The sequence below is a fragment of the Sinocyclocheilus anshuiensis genome, unplaced genomic scaffold, assembly GCF_001515605.1.
Source record: "Sinocyclocheilus anshuiensis isolate Anshui unplaced genomic scaffold, SAMN03320099.WGS_v1.1 scaffold870, whole genome shotgun sequence".
NCBI lineage: Eukaryota > Metazoa > Chordata > Actinopteri > Cypriniformes > Cyprinidae > Sinocyclocheilus > Sinocyclocheilus anshuiensis.
This window is the reverse complement of record NW_015540842.1, coordinates 2,674,444-2,699,544: the sequence shown is the minus strand read 5'-3', so window position 1 is coordinate 2,699,544 and position 25,101 is coordinate 2,674,444. Positions and strand designations below refer to the sequence as shown.

Sequence of the window (25,101 nt, the reverse complement as noted above, 5' to 3'; positions counted from 1 at the left end):
AGCAAGATAAGTATTGAAGATTTGGAATCCGCTCTTGCCAGTCTAAGGGCTTCAACAACTGAGAGCAGTCTCGGTTGAATGTCCACTTCTGAAACCAGACTGGTTGCTGTCGAGGAGGTTGTTCTGTGTGAGAAAGGCAGAGACTTGGTTGAACACAGCTCGTTCAAGTGTTTTTGCAATGAAAGGAAGAAGGGAAACCGATCTGTAGTTCTCTAAGATGGGTTAAGGATGGGTTTCTTTAGTAGTGGGGTTATACGAGCCTGTCTAAATGCTGAGGGAAAAACACCAGTGTGAAGGGGTGTGTTGATGTGAGTGAGTGCAGGTACAACTGCAGGAGAAATGGCTTGAAGAAGATAGAGATTGAATAGGATCAAGCTGACAAGTAGTATGATGATTAGAAAGGATGAGTTTGGAGACTTCTGCCTCAGTGAGTGAAGAGAAGGATGTGAACAAGTGTATGTTTGCTGGTAAGATGTGCTTGACAGATTGTGGTGTGGAAAATTTTGCACTGATGGTTTTAATTTTATTAATGAAGAACGTGGCAAAGTCATCAGCTGTTAGAGTTGATGAAGGAGGGGGAGGAGGAGGACAAAGGAGGGAGGAAAATGTTTTAAAGAGCATGTGAGAGTTAGATGAAAATGTTAATTTTGTTATGATAGTATGTCCTTTTAGCAGTGAAAACATTAGCAGAGAAGGAAGAGAGAAGTGACTGATACACATTAAGGTCAGTAGTATTTTTTGATTTGCGCCACACCCTTTCACGATGCTCGCGGAGAACATCAGACAGCCAAGGGGCAGAAGGGGTGGTACGGGCTGGCCTGGAAGACAAGGGGCAGACAGTGTCTAAACAAGATGTAAGAGTGGAGCAGAAAGTATCAGTAGCACTGTTGGCATCAAGATTATTCTTATTCTTGGCTCCTTCTCAGTTCTAACTAAAAACAAATCAGTCAATGTCATTCAGTTCCTGTGACCAAAACAGCTTTGTAATCCAAACTGGATTTTTGCATTTTCTGAAGAAAACGTGAGTTGTGCTGCCAAGATATACTGTAAGGGTGTTGCTATGTTGTTGTAATTAAGGATGTTTGGGATGGATGTTAAGGTGGTTGGTTGAAATGTAGTTACTAAGGTGTTGCTAAGTAGTGTGTTTTGAGTGTTGCTACAGAAAATCGTTATTGCCAGCGCATTATTATGCTGTTAGTATGATGTTCTTTTAGTGCATTGGTGAGTAGTTGCTAGGGTGTTCTTGTAGTTATTAAGTAGTTGCTAAGGTGTTACTAAGCTTTTCTGTAGTTGGTTCTGTAGTTGGTGTTGCTACGTAGAGTTCTTTTAATGTTGCTACAGTATGCTGTTGTTAAGGGTGCAGTTGATGATTGCTAGGGCATTACTATGCGATTGGTAGGATGATCTGAGTGTTTTAGTGCATTGCTGTGTAGTTGCTAGGGCGTTCTTGTGGTTTATAAGTAGCTGCTAAGGCATTACTAAGTAGAGTTTTTTTTGAGTGTTGGGTGTTGCTAAGTAGTGTGCTTTGAGTGTTGCTATGTTTACATTTACATTTATTCATTTAGCAGACGCTTTTATCCAAAGCGACTTACAAATGAGGACAATGAAAGCAATCAAAACCAACAAAAGAGCAATGATATGCAAGTTCTATAACAAGTCTCAGTTAGCTTAACACAGTACCTGTAGCAAGGGTACTTTTTAAATTATATAATAAATAAAAAAGAAAACAGATAGAATAGAAAAAGAATAGAGCAAGCTAGTGTTAGAGGTCTTTTTTGCATGTAATGCTGTTGCTAAAATATTGTTAAGTGATGTGTTTTGAGTGTTGCTACAATATGTGGTTGTTAAGGGTGTTGTGGGTGGTTGCCGGGGCATTACTATGCAGTTGGTAAGATGTTCTGAGCGTTTTTAGTGCACTGCTGTGTGGTTGCTAGGGTGTTCTCATGGTTAATAAGTGTTGCTAAGTATTGCTTTTTTAAAATGTTACTATGTAGTTGCTAAGGTGTTGCTAAGTAGTGTGTTTCAAGTGTGGCTATTAAGGGAGGTTGGCATTATTATTCAGTTGATAAGATATTCTGAGTGTTTTTAGTGCATTGCTGTGTGATTGCTAGGGTGTTCTTGTGGTTAATAAGTGGCTAAGGTGTTACCAAGTAGAGTTTAATTTTCTTTGAGTGTTACAATGTAGTTGATAAGGTGTTGCTAAGTAGTGTGTTTTAAGTGTTGCTACAATAATTAAGGGTGTTGTGGGTGGTTGCCATGGCATAACCTTATGGTTGGTAAGAGTATTTTTAGTATGTTGCTGTGTGGTTGCAAGGATGTTCTCATGGTTAATAGGTAAGGTGTTGCAAAGAAGTGTTTTTTTTTTATTTTATTTTATTGTTAAAGGTGTTATGGTTGGTTGCCCGGGCAATACTATGCTGTTGGTTGTCACTGAATTACTGCTGTTGTTAAAGGGGTCATATGATGCTGCTAAAAAGAACATTATTTTGTGTATTTCGTGTAATGAAATGTGCTTTATGCACCAAGAGCTTGTAACACTCCAAAGAGAAAGGAAAAATTGAAATCGCATCATATGACCCCTTTAAGAGTTGCTGAGTAATTTTAGTGCATTGCTTTGTGTTTGCTATAATGTTCTCGTGGTTGATATGTCCTTGCCAAGGTTTTCATAGTTGATGTATAGTTGCTTAACTGTTGCTAAGCAGTGTTTTTGAGTGTTGCAGTTTGGTTGTTAATTGTGTTGTTGGTAGTTGCCATGGCATTACTCTATTGTTGGTACTGTAAGACTGTAAGAGTGTTTTCGGTGCATTGTTGTGCTGTTGCCAGAGTGTTCACGCGGGTGATATGCACTTGCAAAGGTGTTCCTAAATAGTGTTTCTGATTGTTGCTATTTGGTTGTTAATGGTGTTGTTGGTGGTTGCCAGGGCATTAATATGCTGTTGCTAAATAGTGTGCTTTGAGTGTTTCTACAGTATGTGGGCATTACTATGCAGTTGGTAAGATGTCTTTAAAAAAAATCCATATCTACAGGGTTAGAGCCTAGAGGTTTGTTGAAATCATTAACCTTGAGTATGAGAAATAGCAATAGTGATGCTTATCTTAAAAATGTGCTAAGCAATATGGAGTCATGGTTCTTGGCAAAAACAATCATTACATCTTAATAACGTCACTTACTAAATCTAGATTTAATTAACTGGAAACATTTTTGTCAATGTTCCAACAGAAATCCAAACACAGCATGAAATGAGTGCCATCACATTATAGCTGGGCAATGATTAGAATACCACACAGACACCTAATATGTTTTCCGTAGGAAACACGGTAAGTTCATCTTTATGAGTTCATTGGAAAATGTTGCTGAGTGGGAGGAAGGTCTTTGGTTGGTGAGACTGAAAAGGCTTTCATGAGCTGCAGACTGTGAATTTCTCTCTGTTTGTGCGTGGTGACCTGCTGGCCTTCATTAACATGCCTCACTAAACAGCCTAATGAGCAAACAGAGATGAGATGGAGGAGAGAAAGAGGGAGAGGATGAAACTAGCGATAAAAGGAAAGAGGTGTGTGAGCTAACAGTGACAAGAATAATCACATAATGTTCCTGAAAAAGGTCACGTATACTGTTTCTGTGTCTCGAGTTCGTTACAAACAGCTAAAGGTGTCCATCTAAAGATCTGCTTAATTGCATCTTTAAGTTTAAAACATTGTTTCATGTCCTTTTTGTCACAAAATGAAATATATGTGAATCAAAAATTAATAAAAAATTGGTGTTTTTCATGAACCTTTTTTTTTTCTTTGGCATTAGAACATTAACATCATGAACCACATGTTCTCATAAAAATGAGTTATGTTTTCATAATTCACTTTGTGTAGAAATTCTTCAATAAAATATTATACTTTTTGTTTTTTTCGATTATGCAAAATATTACTTTTCTTTTGAACAGACATTCATCCATAGACTGTAAAAAAAATCTGTGACATTTACGGTAAAATACCAGCAGCTGTGGTTGCCAGAACTTCACCGTAAAAAATATGGTAGCAACATTTGAGGTTTTACAGACTTAATCTAAATTCACAATAAAATACCTTATTTCATTAACTGATGTAATGTTAATAAACCAACATATTTAAGTACTAAAATCTGTTTTGAACCATTGTAATGCACTGATAACCACCAAAAACTGGTGGTGATGAGAAAGTCACATGATGAACTAAAGCTCATCACAAACAGCTTTTCTACGAGCTGAGGAGGGCAATACTTATATATAGAAGGTGCACAGTGTCATTCACACAAACACTAAACTCCATCATGGTGACACACATGATACTGAAATAATGCAATAAACATTAATTTAACAACATTAGATGTAAGATTAAACCCTAGTGTACACAACTGATAAGAAAAAACTAAAAAGAAACATGTTATTTCAACAAAAAAACATCAAATATGAAGTGTCATGCAGGGAATTCTGGGAGTGTCAATTTACGTTTTTTCACTGTAAATTATACAATAACTTTTTCAATGGGTTTTCATAGACGGAGGTTTGTTCGGTAGCTCACGGAGTACGGAGATGTACTTGAGAGGTGAGGAGCTCCGGTTCAAATCCCGTGTAACTACGGTTCGACAAAACAGATCAAATCTGCATATAAGAAAGTTAAAATGGCACGGTTGCATCAAAAAATGTGTTTTTATATCAGTTTTGCTGTTAACACTATCGGGTAGGTTTAGGGTTGGGTTTGGTGTAGGGCATATTTCCAACACGACAGAGCATTAACTTTTAGCGACAGTCCCTGGATATTTGAATTCTGAATCGCCGCAATACGTACCTGAAGAAACATAATAAAAACACAGCAATACGTACCTATATCAACGTAATAAAAAACGTGCCAGGGTTGATGTATTGAACCCGTGTTTTAGCGCCACTCAGTGGACATTTCTCTTTGAAACTGCGGCGAAACGTGCAGTAAGGTACGTAAAAACGGTGTTGCAGAAATGTACGCAGAGGTACGTATTTTTATGAGACTGGGTTGACTTTTTCTTTTTCACTTCCAAAAATCTTATTTTTAACAGTATTTTACTGTAGAATCACATTAAAGTTAACAGGTTTTTACTGTAGCATTTTTACAGTCTTTTACTGTTATAATCATAATAATTTTTTACAGTGTAGAGTTACTCTCTATGTACAACATTTGTTACATGCTGTCAATCCTTTTGTCAAAATCAAACAAAAATGCATTGCCATTTTATGCACTTACGAGAGTCTATTTGACAAGCTATAGGCTATCTTCTATTGTAAATGATGTGTATTTCTGTACACATTTTTTCAATGTGTTTTGTTTGTGAGAGCATCCAAGCTGTTGTGTTTACATTTATTTTCTTGCCGTAGTTGTAATTCATTTTCATTTCATATTTAATTTGTGTAAGAGCAAATGGTTTGTTCGCAGAAATTGCTGAAGATTTAGCTTGTTCTGCTTTATGTGGACTAATGAGTATATGGGCAGAGATGCTTGGAGAAGAACACACCGCATAAACACCACACATATCAAAATAATTATGCTGTCAAGAGAGATTTTTCCCAGTTAATCCTTCCTTTGGCATTGATAGCTGTTTTATTTTAATCCACAATTTATAAAACAGAAAACCTGCTCTACATTTTCTGTTTTCCAGGGTTCACATGCAGATATAAACTCCTTTTGAAAGTCCTTTATATTTCTATCTTTTTGATTGGATATATCACAAAAGATAGTCCGTTTGTAAACTGTAAAACATATTGTAAAAGTACTAAAAAACAATCCTCCGCAATCTAAAAATCACATATCGAAACCAACCAGCAAAAACATCCCTTTCCAAACTTCTGTGATTTTCAGGCTAGTTGTATGTTAACTATTTATACAGCTCTCTCTTTCTCTCTCTCTCTAAAGTTGATATCTGTCTCTCTTCCTAACCATAGTGTTTTATGTGGATATTTGTTGTATGCAGCGACATCTCATTTGATCTACACCAGAAACATCTGGTTCCAGCACGCCACACACCTGCCTTCCATTCCCAGAGCAAACAAATACATTCTATTGTTTCACACAATCAGTTTTCTCGCTAATTTAAGCACTGTTAGTCATGTTTCGGCAGACATTAAATTGTTTTTCACCCAAGTTCCTGAAAACTTTTATCGCAGATACATCTCAGGCATTATTAGCTCTGATGAACATGATTCTTTATCACACGTTCCCAGTTCAGTATGATGTCCTGTACTGTTTCAGTACTGCTATCTGAAGTTTCACCAAACTGATGCCCTCTTGAGGTTGACGATGTGGAAGGATGTCTGGTACCCATCTGGAATCAACTATGGGTGGACACCTGGATCCTGAATGTATGGGTTAGCAAAAACTGGTAAGTACATTTTATTTGCAATTATGAAGCAACCAGTGTCCTCGAAAAACAAATCCAATAACAACCACCTGTATCATGTGCTAGATTTTAAAAATCATCCAAAGCTGACATGATCAAGCAATATTTTTTTATAAGAATGCAGTGAAAATAACCTGTTCTCTACTAAACAAGTATAGAACAGGGTTAAAATATACTGTAAGAATAGTACAGTCTATTTGGACTTTCACGTAGATTGTATCTCATAGAGCCACCAAAAAGCTTTAATAAAATATTAAGAAGCATAGTTTTTTTTCTGGCAAAATAGATATGATTAAAAAAAAATTTATGAAAGATTACACTCTACATTATTTCTACAGTAAATGAAACACCACTCCTTGCATTGAAATGCATGGGTCTAAAGGCCAACATATACTTTGGTTTTAACGTGTTTTACAGTGAAGGCAGACATGACATTAATGTTGCCAAATGTTTGTTCACTTCACAATCTGTAATCTGTAGTTTTGTAATCTGTAGTTTGAGCACATACAAAAGCAATTAAACATGGTATGCAAAGACAGCAAATGGCAACAGTTTTCAGAGTAATAGAAGACATATTCCACTTACACTGTAACTTAGCATGAATGGACAAATCTGTCAATGTTTTGTATTTTTTCATATAAATTACAATGACAGAACATTATGGTCAACAGTATGCATTCATAGTACTAAATATAAATATTCAAGAGCTGAAAGATGCATAATGATTTCATTATATTTCTTACATTGTTATTTTGATTTCTATAATGTGCCTATATCTTTCATATAGATCAAGCTATATTATTTGAATCCCAGTTGTTTCAAAAAGGCAAACACAAAATTGCGCACTGTACAACATACTGCACTTCAGTATTGATAAAGTGCAGCAAAATCATCACATCAGCTCACAAATCAAGTAGTCGTGGACTAATGGTTAGAGAGTCGGACTCATAACCCAAAGGTTGTGGGTTCGAGTCTCGTACCGGCAGGGATTGTAGGTGGGGGGAGTGAATGTACAGCGCTCTCTCCCACCTTCAATACCACGACTGAGGTGCCCTTGAGCAAGGCACTGAACCCCCAACTGCTCCCCGGGCGCCGCAGCATAAATGGCTGCCCACTGCTCCGGGTGTGTGTTCACGGTTTGTGTGTGTTCACTGCTGTGTGTGTGCACTTTGGATGTTTAAATGCAGAGCACTAATTCCGAGTATGGGTCACCATACTTGGCCACATGTCACGTCACGTCACACACTTCACACACACACAAATATACATTCTTTCTCTTTAACAAACACACTTTCTATCAAACACACACAAAATACTGTATGCACACATTTACATGGATTACTCCATTGGGAAAAATTGGTCACTGCTCAACCAGCCAAAGCACTGAAAAAGTACTTTTTAAAGGTTAAATTAGTTCATAGTTCTAGCCAAGAAAAAAACAAAACATGTATTCATATTTATGTTTCTGTAACTGAATTTTTACAGAATAATAATACATCCCTCCTTGCTCCTCACATAATGCCAATAAACATAGATTTTAATATATTCTATTCAATAACATTGTTAACTGTTTTTATTTATGAAATGTGCATAAGATGACTGAAATTTTTACTTGAATTCGTAGTTTATTCTTACTTTTGGAAACCTAATTGTTTTATAATTACTATTATTATTATTATTATTATCATTATTTCTGTTGTTTCTAGAAGTAGTAATTTTGATAGTAGTCGATAGAAAAAAATATAACCACTGACACATTGTTTGTCCACAGAATAATTACAAATTATTAAATAAAAAGCGTCCCCGCAGGAACCTCTACCTCCGCCAGCAGGACCTCAATTTCAGACTCAGTAAAGTTTTTTTTTTTCTTTGTGCTCATCATTGTCAAGCATAGAAATTCGGATATTGGCGTGTGCTCTTTTATATGGTAATGATATTAATTAGGGGGCGTTTACAAGGCGGAGATCTGACACCAGTCAGCTGCGCACAACTTCAAGATCATTTGTGATTTATAAATGTCACATCTGGAAGAGAGGCGTACACACGTGTTTTTGTGCGCACGTTCGTTTTCTCTGAATCGCACTTACACACTTTTGAGAAATGATCTTAGAACAAATTTAGGACGGTTTATACGCGACATTTTATAAATGAGGCCCCTGAATACCAGAGGAGTATTAATAGCACCTGTGCATTTCAGCTATTCAAATTAACTTTCATAAAATGAAATGAAAGTTTTCTACTTTTTCTTATGAAAGTACCAATTTTTCCAAAGTATTCTTTCAAATGATTACAGCACCTTAGATCTAAGATTGCATACTTGGAATCATGATGCCAACCAAAGAATGGAGATGTTGGTGCCGCCCTCATGAGTGATCTGGTTGATCCGGCCACGAAGGCAGTCCAGAGAAACATAAATGGCAGTACCATTCTGCACTTCAAAAGAAGTTCTCAGCCCCACGCTGGCCCACTCACTACCTTCAGGCATATGTCCACCCACCTGCTGGGCCAAGGATGTGGCCTGACCTCCATCTGTACCTTGCCGGTAAAGGGTCAGCTTGACCACACTGCAGGAGTGGATCAGTTTTAGGTTGAGTGCCACACTGACCGTCCCGACCTCCGAAAATACAAAGTTCCTCTGAGCATGCGGCTCACCTGACCCAGCTAGTCGCATTTGGTCTGTATTCGGGCTCATCTGCCTAAAGAGCAGGGGTTTATTTCGCACTGCCCCAGAAGGTAGACCTGTTCTTGAGACAGTGGCTGTGAACATGGAGGAGACAGCGGTAGGGATCCATATCAAGCTCAGCATACTAATCCCAGAACTATCACCAAAGTAGCGGACATTGCAGTGAGATGGGGCGACAATTTCAAAATTGAGCCAGTCTTCGCTGTCTACCCTTGTGGCCCCAGAAAGGTTGATGGAGGTGTCTCTGTAGTTAACGCCAGACTTGAAGGAGCGTAGCACCTCCTGGTTAGTGCCATTTCTGTTGACGTAGGCAATCAGTGAGAAACCGTCTCGAACGCAAGAATGGCCCATTGAATAGATGGCCTGTTGGAGAACAAACTTCACCACGCCGGTCTCCATGAAACGAACCCCACGGCTGTCATGGGTCAGAGCCACTATGTAGGGATCAGAGACAGTGGCTATACGGAAGGTGGGGCGATAGTTATTCTGGTGGGCTGCTGTGGACATCTGAGCAGTCATGGCCACAGCGCCGGTGTCATGGGATAGCCAGAGCAAGCTGAACGAAGCTCCTCCAAGCTCATAGGCTTGAATATCTTTACTCTGGTTGCAGTATTGGTTGGGACTCTTCAGCACGAGTGTCAGAGTATGATTGGGTTCTACCTCAACTGCTGCACTTACAGTCACACCCTGGAAGAACTTCCTTTCAGGTTGCTCAATTCGAACCCCGCTGAGGTCTCTATCCTCCTCTTCACTGCCATGTATCCGTATCCCGACTTGGAGAAAGTTCCTGCAGCTATGCTTTAGTGCAAAGTTGTAGTCTATCCAGACCAGTCCATGTTGTTGGAGGTTGAGGTAATTATCATGGTTGGTCAACAGGTTGTTTCCTGCTTTGCCACGAATATTGAGCTGTAGCCCTGGATAGATGGAAGTACTCTTCGACTTTGTAGGCGGTAAGGCAATCGAAGCCGTCCAAGACTGTGAGAGCATGTTCTCAGTCACAGTTCCACATCCAGTATCACTGGTGAAAGTACAAGGAATGCCAACAGGCTCGCCATCACAGTCTGAACAAGCCTGGCACTCCTTAAGTTCTTGACTGTAGAAGTACTCATGACCACACAGCCCTCCGGATATCTCCCTCTCAGAGACACCAAGACAACGAAACCCACCTGAAGAATGAAACAAAGAGAAGCCTGGTGAATCCCAAGAGACCATTTAAAGGCAGGCATTGGGGTTTTCATTTTGCTTACCTGGGGTATTAAGACATTTTACTCGCTCTCCACACAGGCTTGGTAATTCTAGGCATTCATCCCTGTCCTGTTGATAGATATTTGTTACTCAAAGACATGTTAAAAATTAAGACATATAACTTGGTCTGCTATTCATTGAAATTTTATGTGTTGCATGCATAATGCAATTGCTGCCACACTGTCACCTGGCACATCCTATCAGAATTGGGGGAGCACTGTGACACCAGGAAGAATCCAGGGGGACACATAGTGCACCTTTCACACTGCGGTGGATCCTTCTGGAAGTCGCAGTATTCTTCAGGCCCACAAGCAATTTGACAGCCCAACACTGGGTGCCCTGCAATTCCAACTACATTCACCACTTTGGCATCCACATCTACCTTATGCACAGCATAGGACTTTTGAAGGTGGGTACGTGCTTGGCTCTGCAGGCCGGCCAAGTGGCTTTCAAAATAGCTTTGCAGTTCTCCCTGCAAGCCTTGGAACGAGAATTGCTTGACGGTCTCAGAAAGCAGACCGTACTGAGCCTTCACCACATCCATCTGCTCGTACATGCGGCGCTGCTGGTCGAGTATTTCACGCTGCTGGGAGAGGAGGGCCCCCTGCTGTTCCCCCAGTCTCTGCTGCAGATCACGGATCACTACTTGTTGAGCTCTCAAAGCCTCCACCAGCTTCTCTTGTCCCTTTTCCAGCTGTAGATGCAGGATAAGTGCATCCTCGGCAGGGACCTCATTCTCTCCTAGTAAAAAAAAAAGGAAAGAGTAACTATGGCTATAATCCAACAAGTGTATAATTAGCTTTAAGAAGAGAATATACATATACATAAATATATTTGGGTTTACATGAGAACAATTATTTGGGAGTAAATCGACGTTAATAGTTTATTTAAAGATGATCCAAACAAGAAATTCTCTGAAGTTAATACAACTTTTTGATATGTGAAGGTTAAAGTTTGATCACACATTTTTAAAACCAAGTACTATTTTTTCCAACTCCACTGCTAAAACTATTTCAATCATATGGAAATGGATCAAAGTAGTCTGCAGTGTCTTGAGAGTTGACTGCCAGCGGTTCAGCAGCTCTACCACTCTCTCTGTAGCCAAGCAGATGTGTATGTTTGCAATAATAGTTCTAGGGCCAGCTGTCAAAGTCCCCTGTTCATTGATGTATGGAAATTCCAGTACTGATGTGAAAATTGAATAAAGTATGAGTTTTATTGAGCCTGATAGTTTGTATACACTCCCCACCCTGTGGCATATTTTTCAAAGAACATAGAGAATTTCCTCTGTGATGTCTGTAGGTTTACTCAAATATCTCACACAAGCAAAAACAGGTCTGCATCCTTCTCCAATAAAGAGCATTAAAGAGATTTCCTCTGCATAGTTTGGAGTACAACATTAATAGTATCAGTTGTCTGGAGGGGCTTTGTGAAACTGTGATATAAATTAAATTAAATAATTTACAATGTATTATTTTATTTAATAATTTGTGGGAAAATAATTTTATTAAAATATAATATGTAAAACTATAAAATAATCAGGTGACTGCAAAGGTTGGAAGCACCTACATTTATATAATGGGATTACCATAGTTGACGACCAAAAACCTTGTGGTAATAACATGCTACTTTTTAGATAGTGGAAAAATTCATGAAAATTACACAGTTCAATGTACTTCAAATAATACCATGGTATTACCATGCTACTGCATATGTTCAACAAAGCACGTGGTCATACCATGTTAGCTACTTTTTGTAAGTGATATACACAGTCCAAAGTACTTTAGACAATACCGTGATATTACCATGGTATGCATTTAATAAAGCACATGGTAATACCATGTACTTTTTGTACAGTTAAGTGGATTAAGTAACAAAAATAATTTGTGCTATATATGTCATTTTTTTATAAACTATAGTAATACAATAGCCTACTCTGTCTACTTAAGTGTTACACCAGTTTTGAAACAAGATACTCTAATTCAAGTGCAGAACAGCTGGAACCACTGTTTCAATTCACCTGGTTTGATGTCACAAGTGAGCTGAACTCCCAGAGGAGCCTCACTCTCTGATGCGGGGTATCCAATGTCCGGAAATTCCCCCAGAAACTGAGCGGCTCTGTCTGCCACATGGATGAGGGGAGGCTGGCTGGTCCTGAGCACGCACCCGTCTCCAGCACAGGGTCTCGGTCTGGGGTTCGGTCGTATCCTCAGAGGCAGACGGCACTCAATTCCTTTACATTCTCTGGTGTCGTTCATAACATGATCTGGTCTTTGAGGCGTAACGCAGTCTGCGCACACAGGACCAACAAATCCAGCGACGCGCGTCTGGACCGTTTCCCTTGTCTGGTCTCCAGACCGCGTGCGCTGGGACAGAAGCGTTGCGTGATGTTCCGATGGAAAGCTGGAGGGAGCATGATGGTGATTTATTGATCTGCTCTGTGTTGTCGGATTGTGCTGTCGCGGTGGTCTGGACGATCTGACCCCCGGACAGTGTGATCCAGAGCAGGGTCTGGGGTCTCCAAAGTCCCCAGAGCGCGCAGCGCGGAACGTGCATAATACATAAACCAGGAACAAAAGCGACTTTTTGGATGATGGCATTGTTTAATCATGTATCCACCTAAATAAAGAAAATAACAGTTATGACTCGTGAGGAAATACGCGATTAAAAGAGTCTATCACACATCTACTAAAAGCACAGAAAAAGTCCATTATCATTTAGTCCAGCCTGATCCGGAAGATAACGCTGGTTTTCATTTTGTTCTTGTATGTATTAATCCGCAGATAAACTCTTTAAACAGCAAGATGATTTTACCTGCAGCTGTCTTCTGTTTGAATGTCAGTGAAAATATAAACAGCAGGAGGTGAGCATCTCTCCTCCGCTGGAGTGTGTGTGTGAGCCACTCTAAACACTTAGGAAGGAGAATGGGCTGTGTCCCAAAAAATAGTCAGCTCCCTATCTAGGCAACATTTTAGACATCTTATGTAAGTGCAGCATTTTAGGAATCATATTTGTGTGTATTTTAAGCATTATTGGTGTACATGCTGCATTTTTGGCCAAATCAGGCATGCACACATGCAACATTTTTGAGCATCATATGTGCAATAACATCATTTTTGGGCAATGTAAGCAACAATTTTTGGGCATCATAGACCCATGCATTTTTGGATGCATTAGGAATGCCCAAAAATGCTGTTTAGGTATAGCTCAGTTTAGTTTTAAGACACAATCCATGGCATTCTATTTCAAAAGTGTTTAGATAGAAAGGTTCTGCTCACCCATATATAATGCCCAAAACCAAAGCATGTGTGCTTTTTTGCTCTGTGTGCTAATTAAACCCAAATGTGCTGCATGCATGATGCCCAAAAATCATGCCTGCATCTACAATGTCCCCATGTTTCTAAAATGCCCAATAATTCTGCAAGCACCAATTAATGACTCAAAACTGTACCTGCAAATCCTGGCAAAAAATGCTGTCTAGCTAGGCAGCTCTCTAAGTTTCAGGACACAGCCCTTATGTGGCATTCCAAAGACTTAATTAGCATCAGGTTTACCCAGCCCGAGTTTAACCCCTCACTCTCCCTGTCTTTCATCTGTTTTTCATCATTTGATGTTTATTTTTCCTTTTTCGTTTAGTGTGCTATGTTCGACAATGTTCAACTTTTAACACCAAAAGCCTGAATTACACTTAACAATCTCTCACTGAAAAGGGTGGTCCAGATGGAAAATTAAAATAAAATAAAAAAAGTCTGGTATTTTTTGCCAAGTTTTTCCTATTTTAAACTAACTATATCCTCCAATATAGCAGTTTGGCCACAGACAGGAATTCATTCGGTGCTGTGCAAGTTTGCAATAGAGGCGTCATTGTGGGTAAAGGAAAGTTGTGTTACGACCAGTGTCACCTTTGTTTGTGGCCATATCAGTTTTTTTAAAGATAGACAGGCTTTTGATTGTTTAAACAGCTGTTGTCTGTCATTCAGAATCTGTCAGGCAGAAGACAAAGTCTTAAAGGGTCAAAGTTTATTTGCTAGAGTTCAGCCGGCCGTACTAGACACACATTTGGAGAGGAGAGACGGGAATCCAGAGCTCTTAATGGCTGATAACTAAAGAGCTTTCATTTGCATGTGTTTATGGCTTCAGGATATTCTATGGTGCATTGGTTAATCCAAATAAATATTTAAAGGCAAAATTAGATTGTTTAGTTATTGTTGGCTATAATGTTATATATCCATCTTGAAATTTAGATAATCAGCATTTAAGGCTAATAATGAAAAATCAACATCACATTTTGACTTTAAAGTTCAAATTCTGTCATCATGTACTCACCCTCAAATTGTTCCAAACTTGTATTTGTTTCTTTCTTCTGCCTTTTTAACATTGTTTAACATGGTTTAACATTCTCTCTTTTTTTTTTTCAATTTATGGATGATGTATTTATGATCTATACATAGCTGTTTGGATATTTTGAACAGTTCTGCCACCATTCACACCACTGACGTGTGCTATTGCTTGGACACATGCTTAGTATCTGGATATAAAAATGTGAAGTTTGAGTCACTAAGACATTTTAATTAGGCTACAATGATGTTTTAAGCTGTGAAATCTGTATTTCCCATTATAATGGCTGTAATGAACCACCAGTGTTTGATAGTACTGAATAGTACAGACCCCTGTTAAACCAGAATAATGAGTCAACTGTGGCCTAATGGTTTTTATGTCCCCTCACACCCCACCGTATGGCTTTTTGGAGTCACTTGAGACCTAGTGTACTTTCTTTGAAAAGTGCTGAAGTATGTTCATTGTCAGATCAGGCCATGACTCATGAGCTAAGCTGTCATTTTATGCCAAATGCGCTCACCTCTCCAGCTGTTTATAGTAGTCTGCTTTCATTCTCTGCATACAATTGGTCAGTTAAGGAATAGTTCTCACACACACACACACACACACACACACACACTTTTTGGAGAAATGTAGCAATACACATGATGCCAGTCCATCAGTTAACATCTTGTGAAGTAAAAGCTGCATGTTTGCAATGAATAAATCTATTAAGGTGTTTTAATAGATAGTCGCTTCTGTATAAAGTAATTTATAGTCCATAATCCATAATAATGCTTCCTTCAGTGAAAAAAGTCCATCCCCTGTTGTCTTCTCACATCAACACCCACTGACTTATTAGTTTAGAATTGTTTTGGATTGTTTTGGCTGTGCTTGATCTATGCATATTTCTCTCCGGATTCAGACGAGACGACTTTTTCACTGGAGTAAGTGATATTAAAAACATCTTAATTGTGGAATTGCTTCTTACATTGATGGACTGGAGTGGTGTGGATTACTTGTGGATTATTGTGATGTTTTTATCAGCTGTTTGGACTCTCATTCTGACGGCACCCATTCACTGCAGAGGATCACAACAAGTGATGTAATGCTAAATTTCTCTACATTTGTTCTGATGAAGCAACAAGTTCATCTACATCTTGGATGGCCTGAGGGTGAGTAAATTTTCATTTCAACTATTCTTTTAGATGAGCGCATGTGCCTTTGTGGTTGGAGTGAGTAACACAATCAATAAGAACACACTGATATTAAACAGTATTTGTATGGTAAATCCTTTCTTACACATTTGTAGTCTCAGCAGTGCACGGTATTTCGTTTTTATTTCATGTTGTTGATGGTTCAACTTTTGTGCTTGACATTTACTACAAAAATGGTTCATCATGTCAGTAACTTTGTACAGGCAAACAAAAACAACATGGCATTATTTTGGTTTCCATGATGTCAAACATTTCTGGTCTCATATGTTTTGATTTGTGCCACACAGTGTTGACTTGTCTCAAAAAGGGTGGTCCTACTTGAGCTGGTGGGGGCTTCTAAGGAAAATTCATAGTGAGAATAAGAACATAAAAAAAGTCGTAATAAGATCGGATAATTGGTAGCAAATGGTGAGATTTCCATCCTCTTTTAAGAAGAGTATAAACTGTGGATGCAGTAGGTTTGTTGTTAGCCAAAATTACTTTGAACAGTGTTAACTAATTAGTTACAGTCATGTGAAGATGAGGTTAATAGATGTGTTTTTGTCTCGAATGGTCCTTAAATGTCCTGAAACGGTGTCTTTCTAGGACTTGTGCTAAACAAATTTAAGTTTGTATTGCCTTAGAATAAATGGCTTAATTGGCTGCATCTATCTACATCCAGCTGCTTCCAACTCACCAAAACAACATTTGAGATTGTTTACTCAGCCACTTGAATGGAAAGAAACATTGCCAAGGCATAAGTTAGACAGTCTCTATTCTACGAGTTTAGCTTGAAAAAGTAAGGAATTTTGGAACAGATATATTGCTGACTCTATAAACCCCATGAAGTCAAAGTGAGAGTTTTGTGGCTTTTATTCCCTTTCTTTTAGTTTTGAAGCCATCTACATTCTTTTTGGCATCTGTAGTACAGTAAAGAACCTTTATACATCGCATAAAACATTCTTTATAGTGGAAAAAGGTTGTTTATATTATTAAAATGGTCTTCACATCAAGAAAGGTTTTTTTTTTTTGAGGAACTGTTCACTGAAAGGTTCTTTGGGGAACCAAAACTTGTTCTTCTGTGGCATCGCTGTGAAATGATGACAGGAACATGCTTTCCCAGATTCAATAGGAAATATGTCAATACTGGAGAAAACCCCATGAAATGAAGAGGTAAGTTTTCTTTCCAATACTATTTCCCTTTTTATTTGGACAAATAATGAAAACCAAAACTAAAGTCCAAACGCATGTATTTTGTTCTCCACACTGTAATAAATCCTTTCAATTTGTGAATATTGTATATGTGTTGTTCAATTCTGGCCCAATATCCTGACACACTACATTCCATACTCTATATGTGACCCTGGAGCACAAAACCAGTCTTAAGTCGCTGGTGTATATTTGTAGCAATAGCCAAAAATACATTGTATGGATCAAAATTATAGATTTTTCTTTTATGCCAAAAATCATTAGGATATTATGTAAAGATCATGTTCCATTGAGATATGTTGTAAATTTCCTACCGTAAATATATCAAAACTTAATTTTTGATTAGTAATATGCATTGCTAAGAACTTCATTTGGACAACTTTAAAGGCGATTTTCTCAATATTTTGATTTTATTGCACCCTCAGATTCCAGATTTTCAAATAGTTGTATCTCGGGCAAATATTGTCCTATCCTAACAAACCTTACATCAATGGAAAGCTTATTTATTCAGCTTTCATGTGATGTATAAATCTCAATTTTGAAAAATTGACACTTAAGACTGGTTTTGTGGTCCAGGGTCACATATGTGAATGCAATTCTAAATAAATCAAACAAGCACAATGAGGAATAAAGCACAGCTTACACAAAAGTCACTTTTAAACCAAGCTGCTTTCACAAATCTGTGGGGAACCTTTTTGCCAGAAGGATTTGCTCAATACAAACACCCAGTTTTCAAATGACAAGACTGCACTGGAGTGGTGTGGATTACTTGTGAATTATTGTGACGTTTTTATCAGCTGTTTGGACTCTCATTCTGACGGCACCCATTCACTGCAGAGGATCCATTGGAGAGCAAGTGAGGTAATGCTAAATTAAAAGTCTATTCTGATGAAGAAACAAACTCTTCTACATCGTGGATGGTCAAAGTGTTCATTTTGGGTGAACTATTTCTATAGCATTAATCATTTTTATAGTTGCATGCAATTGCCGTCACAACAAAAAACGCACTAGCAAGCAGGTTTATAAAATAACATGTCTTCATTTTATGTTGAAACATGTATCATTGCTGACAAAAAAGCAGACATGCATAACAATGGCATTAATCATTAACAGGGAGAAACGCTTATCAATCATTGACCAATATGTAATCTACAGAGAAAGAATAAACTGGTTGGCTTGTCTCGTATACAATCTCAGCTGTGCACTTGTATGCCGCTGCTATTCAGCGTCATGCATGGAATGCAAAGACAGGTTTAAACCTGAACTTCCGTGTCAGGCAGGAAGTAAGTGAAGTGTCAGTGACTAACATACAAGCGCTACAGCTCAGCAGCCTGCTGCATGTGGGTTGGGTGGTGTCCACCGTTAAACAGGAAAGAGAGGCATTTTACAGAAAACTTATGACCCCATCACCTAGTTATTAAAACTGCCAAATAAACCAAGGTAAGTGATGTTTTTCCTCAAACAAATGTTTGTTTTTTTGTTGATTTTGTTCAAATACCTGTTACATCTGACAATGATCAAGTAACAAGATGCTTTTGTAGTGTCTCTTGTGCCTAAGATTAGTCTAATTCCTATAGATTTTTTTTTTTACTTTACTGATTGTTTTTATGAAAGCAAAAAGGAGTTTAAATGTTAGACCAGACGCTGTATCTGTACCTGTTGTACTGATGATGCGAGTCAGTATATTTGATTAGTGATTAGGGTCCAGACATAAAGATGACATGGGCATTATTTACTTTTGACCGATATGTTGTTTAAACTGGGCAGCTGAAAATAGCTCAAACTACTGACTCTTCTCTTCTGACTGGATTCATTTTCAATGAATTCATTATATTGTTGTGACTGGTCACCTGTTGGACACAGCAAACAGAACAAATAACACCACACCCATATCAGTGTGATATTTGCTAAAAACAATGTCTAATAGTTTTGGACTATCCAATCTGAAGACTAACAGTAGTTTCATTTATCATTAAAGCTTCTTAAGACATATTCCTAGTTTCATAGTGCATGAATGATCAGTGCATGTTATTCCAAATGTGACCATTTTTGTCTTCATAAGTTTTAATCGAAATTTGATTGCGTAATGTTTAACCACTAGTCCTCAACAATCCACTGAAACACCCACTTTACAGAATCCAAACAATTCCTGATGGATAAAATCATTGTTTTCATTGAATACCACATTTCACTTGGAAATATGCCACAGTATGGAAGTAAAGTTGGGAATGTCATTTCATGTTGACTTAGAATGGATAATATATGTTACATTTTGTAAAGAACAAACCTTATGTTTTTGCTGTTTGGCTTGTCCTCAGTTGTCACTGTGAGTAATGACTGTATGTCTATCTCATTTTTGAATAACACATGCTGTCATCGCTCTAAATTAGCAAATAACAATAATTTGTACAATGGTGACTGAAGAAGGAATTAGAAAGTTGTTTACAAAAAGTCATACAGAACAATGTGAACTCCTGCATATGCATCCGTTTTAGCCTCAAAGCATACTTTTTTTTTTTTTGTCTCAGGCTCTACTTTCTTATGACAAAGAGGTTTAATGTTTCAAGCATAACAGCTCAAGGTTAAAGTATACAAGCACTGTGACAGGAATCATAGAATGGCACACCAGCTGAACTAAAACACTGTGCCCGAGTGTTTGATGAAGAAACAAACAGGAGACTGTTTTTCTATCAGGTTACCCCAAAGTCAACAGTCCGTCTGGGTCTGTAATGACTGTTTTCCTCAGACTAAAATAACTACTAAGGAATGATAGCATCTCAGTGATTTTAAAAAGCATTAGCGCAGCAACATTATAGCTACTAGGCTACTCAGAGAACTGTGGAAATGAGCTGTTAAGATATTTTTAAATAGTTATTTTCCAAATCATGGAATGCTGCAAAAGAGATCCATTGTGTCTTACATTAACATTTAATTCTGTGGTAAATGCTAACAAGACTGCAGCCTCAAAAATGACATTCAAAGGTCAAAATATTTAGTCTGTTTAGGAATCAACTCTTATTGACAATGTTTGCTATAAAGCAGGCATCACTATTACTATTGCATTAAAAGTAGGTATTTGTACAAACTCCAAAGTAAATTTTGCCATATACTGTAACTAATTGTGTACTTTTCATGCTATACAAATTATTACACCATAAATTGTGCAGCTTGTTGATGTGCTATTCTATATATATGTGTACTTTTTCACAGTGGACTCACAATAAGCTAGTATGAGTTGTACGCATTTATATCAGAAATGTACTTTTTAAAGAGCGAGTTAATGAAATGAAACATATCCATCAACACAATTCAGAACTGTGTTACAGTTATCCTTCAAGGTAAGACCAGTCTGATCGCAGTATAACTAAATAACTTCCTCGATATTTAATTTAAAGCACATGCAATTGTGAAACAGATGGAAACATTGAGCTAATTTCTTTTCCAGACCTAAAATCCTGCACAGATGCCCTTGATATGGAATATTATGGTTACCATAACACTTAACAAAACAAGTGAAAATGATTCTTGAAGCATAAAATATACCGGAAAATAGATTAAACAGTCTCTAGAATGTCTGACCTTCTGTCACCTCAAACATGTCAGATAACCAAAGATTTACTCTGACACAAGGTTTCAACAGGACTAATGCTGGGCAATTGCATGTTTTCATTTCTTCCTGTATTGGTACCTCAAATCTATGTATCCTTTTTGACATTTGCTTATATTTGAATGTGAATATACTGATAATATAATGATGCCCATGCTTATCAGTTGTTTGGAAAAAGACACGTATAAGAAGAAGCACCGTATTGTGATAGTTGCAGAGAGATAGTGAGTGTCATCTGTTTCCTGTTGGTAACTTCGATGCTTTCAACATCTTGTGAGGGGAAGTTTCTGTAACCACTTCCCATTGTGTAGCAGCACACAAACAGCTCTCTGATTGGCTGCACAGCAGTACTTCATTTAAATAAGAGGACGCAGCATTGTTTAACTCACAGGTGCTGGTATAGACTCCGGCAGTTTAGTCTGACATAGTATTCATTGAAGAGCTTGTTTTTGTTGGAGTATTACAGCGCAACTCATATTTGAATGAAGAATTACTTGTGTTGTATTGTTGTGTTCAAGTATAATACAAAAAAAAACATTTAAAACATGCATTTTTAATATAAAATATGATTTATATTTTTTTCCAGAATGCAAAAAGATCAAGTAAACATTTTTATTGTGTAGCAGCACACAAACAGCTCTCTGATTGGCTGCACAGCAGTACTTCATTTAAATAAGAGGACGCAGCATTGTTTAACTCACAGGTGCTGGTATAGACTCCGGCAGTTTAGTCTGACATAGTATTCATTGAAGAGCTTGTTTTTGTTGGAGTATTACAGCGCAACTCATATTTGAATGAAGAATTACTTGTGTTGTATTGTTGTGTTCAAGAATAATACAAAAAAAAAATTTAAAACATGCATTTTTAATATAAAATATGATTTATATTTTTTTCCAGAATGCAAAAAGATCAAGTAAACATTCTTAGATTAAAAAAGAAAAAATAAATACATTGAAGGAGGGCTTGAATCCTGTCTTCAATGTCTATGGGATTTGCCCATTTTATCATCCAAGTAAAATGTTTCTCTTTTCAGACTGAAAAGTATGCTTATTCTCAATAAGCTACATGATTTAAAGGAATCGTTCATTCCTGTGGCACAAACCATGTGATTCAAGCTAGACGTCTATGTTTAAAAACTGATAACGTGCATTAATTCAAAGCAGTTGCACAAACGAATTGCTGAATGTGGGAGAATAAGAGGGAAGTAGGCCAGAGTTGGGTATTTTGGACCAAGATTACAGATAATGTTTGTTTTATTATAGTTGAACTGCAGGCAGCTGAATAATCAGAAGTGAAGCTAACAGATCTTTATTTAAACTGGCTCATATGTGACAAAAGAAAAGTTTCATCTAGAACATGAACTGATATTTTCACTTACTGCATCTCCAATGTCTACAGTAGAATGAGAAAGAGAGAATGATCTCTTGGCAAATTCATTTGCATGTAATTCATACTTTCTGTAATATTGTACACTCAGGCAGTGCTGAGCGTTCATGGGCAGGATTCTGCATGTCTTGGCAAAGAACGAGTTATGCAAGCCATGCTTTTATCTATAGCCTCTGGATGGATATTGTGCAATGTTAAGCTTTGGGCTGTTTTTTTTTGTGTGCACAGGTACTGTTTATTACTCTATATTGTATATTACTCTATATATGTACTCTTTATTACCAATCACAAACACTTGTATGCTGCTGTAACCATAAAAAAAAAAAAATGGCACCATCCAAATGACCAATTCTGCACAGCAGTTACAAAACTACTTTTGCTGCCAGATTATGACAACACCAGTGGGACAAAAAACAATTGTAACTTATTAGATTTTTTTTTCCATTAAGTAGTACTGACTTTGAACTAAACACTCTCTCTCTCTCTCTCTTTGGCTTGCTTAGTTGGGGTTTAAAAAACACTTAATATTCAGTAATATTATCAATTTTGACGCCACTGACACAATCGAATAAAAACAAAACCTTGAACTGCTTTCCAGAATCTGAATTTGTTTCATATTCGATGACACTTGCATCACTGATTCTGTTATTTTCTTGTTCATTGTTGCGAATCTGCTTTGAAACAATCTGTAAAAAAAGATTCAGTCTACGATCTCACTGGTGAATGGATAAATAACTGATGTGAGGATGTTCAGCTGAGAATGCTGACTCACATGTAGAATCAAATATAGTCAGGATGTTTGCATGCATGAATGTTCAGTGACGCTTCACATTATCACACTACAGGCTCATGAGACACATTGGTTTAACACAGGGAGGAGCTAATAGTTTTATCTAAAGAAAGTTTTATCTAAATCAATCAGAGGGTCATGTAAAATATGTCACAGGCCACCAGTTCAAGAGCCCCTGGTTAGAACAATAAGTATAACTGGCCAGACTTTATTGCAAAATAAACACAGACAGTGTGATCAGGGACCCAACATAAAGTGGAGGATGACCCTGCTCACTGCAAAGATTACAAAGGTTTCCAGTATATTTATTAAAATGAACCCTGTCCTTCATAAGCCATAGTCGTGGCAACATATGGAGTCACAAAATGATACCAATCAGCTTTTCTAATCTCCACTGAAATAAGAAAAGAGAATGCATGTAGTGATATGAGAGCGGCACGGTACGTTGCCATGGACAATGATGAAAGTAGTTATTATATAAAAATATTTGGTTAAAATGTATCTCAGGTGATGTTATAGTTTAATTATAGAAATAAGTACTATTATAGAGTAATATTAACTAACTAAATGTACCTATATAGGGTTAATTTTTCAACTTTTTAACTTTTAAACCCAAAACTTTTTAAGTTGAGGCCAGCCATGTTTTATGAATTCCCTCCCTGGTTTTAGTTAAAGGTGCAGTAGGAGTTGGAAAATGCTAACTTTAGCCTGATAGCACTGAAAGCGAACATCTCAGCCGCCCTGCAATCGCTGTCCAAAGTCACGCCCCCTGAACCAGTGTTAATTTCGTTGACGAATAATTTTTGTCCTAATTTTCGTCAACGAAATTTATTTCACCGACGAAAACGAGACGATGACGAACTAAAACTCGTTTTGAATGACAGAAACTATGACGGAAATCTATTAATATTTTCGTCAATGAATAAAAACGAGACGAAAATGTTAGGGAGGGACGATTTGAGAAGAGATTCGTTCAGAATGAATCTGCTGCATAGTTACGAGGTTAGATGCGTACATATGAACCGGCGGGACATAAGCTAACATACACTTGCTGCACGTCTCATAAAACATTAAAAATGTTGATATCGGGAAGTAAGAGAAGAGCAGACATGTGGATAAATCTGACGAAGCAAAAGAGAACTCAATTCGGTCCGGTTTTCTGAGCGCAGAGAGTAACCTACTCTCTCGCGTCTCATGAATGGAGAAATACACACAAAATGATGTCGAATTGCATACACACAGAAAGCGCGTCGCATGAACGGAGAATTACACACAAAATGATGCTGAATTGTCCGTTTTGACGAGTATTCACGTAAACACAGTTGATTATGTCTTAAGTGAACGTAAACATTGGGGAGAACGTGTATCAGTACATTGCATCCATTGATCCATTGCAGCTGTGCATTCGGTTTTAAAGGGACAGCAGCCTAATTTAGTTGCTATTGTCCGAGACATTGATGTTAACAAAAGAAAGACAGAAAATCACGCACTGCTCTTGACTGAATCACTTTAGTAGCCCTAAAGACTAATCTAAATTTATTTATAGAAATAAATATGTCTGCTTGAAAGAATGAAGAATGTGGTAATCAAGTCATTATAAAGAATGCATAATTTGCCTTATATAACCATTTGTATTTCATTGAAAAGAAGACCATGTTCTTGTTCCGCAGTTAAATCGGTGTCTATCATGATAAAACCTTAATATCAAACCTATATAATGAGTTTGGAAATTGTAGAGAAATGCTTAATAAATGCATTACACTGTAACTAAACCCATTTTTACTGTAGATTTAGTCAACTAAAATTGTATGATATTTAGTCGATTAAAACTAAAAAGATGACTAAAATATGACTAAAACTAAATGGCATTTTAGTCAAAAGACTATGACTAAAACTAAATCAAAATTTGCTGTCAAAATTAACACTGCCCTGAACGCATATACGCTCACAGACCAGAATACCAGAGACAACATTACTACAATAGGCTACATCAGAGGTACCCAATTCCAGTCCTCGCATTTATTTACAGAGGTATATTATTTCACACTTCACACTTCTCTAGTAAGTTTTGTCTGTGTGTGAAGACGCTGCGCAGCACAAATCCGTAAATGAATGTTCTGAAGTGAAGTAAACTTCATTTCTCAGGGAGTAGGGAGCAGGGAATCGCTGGGCTACATCATGTGTCATTCACCTGTGAGAAAACTTTATAGTACAGTTAGTAAAAGTACTACAATACCAGGAAGGAAGATCGGGTTGTTGATGTTTGTCTGC

General features: G+C 37.5%; 1 protein-coding gene across 1 annotated transcript; it reads right to left on the bottom strand.

Annotated features, from left to right (window-relative positions):
- Positions 1-8,691: 8,691 nt before the first annotated feature.
- nell3 (NELL (neural EGFL like) family member 3) lies at positions 8,692-13,191 on the bottom strand. The gene is made up of 5 exons (XM_016484931.1): positions 13,140-13,191; positions 12,346-12,944; positions 10,513-11,066; positions 10,328-10,394; positions 8,692-10,246 (listed from the first exon to the last, which is right to left on the bottom strand). Exons 2-5 carry the CDS (start codon positions 12,923-12,925, stop codon positions 8,721-8,723), a joined length of 2,727 nt encoding a protein of 908 aa, XP_016340417.1. The 5' UTR covers positions 12,926-12,944; positions 13,140-13,191; the 3' UTR covers positions 8,692-8,720.
- Positions 13,192-25,101: the final 11,910 nt, after the last annotated feature.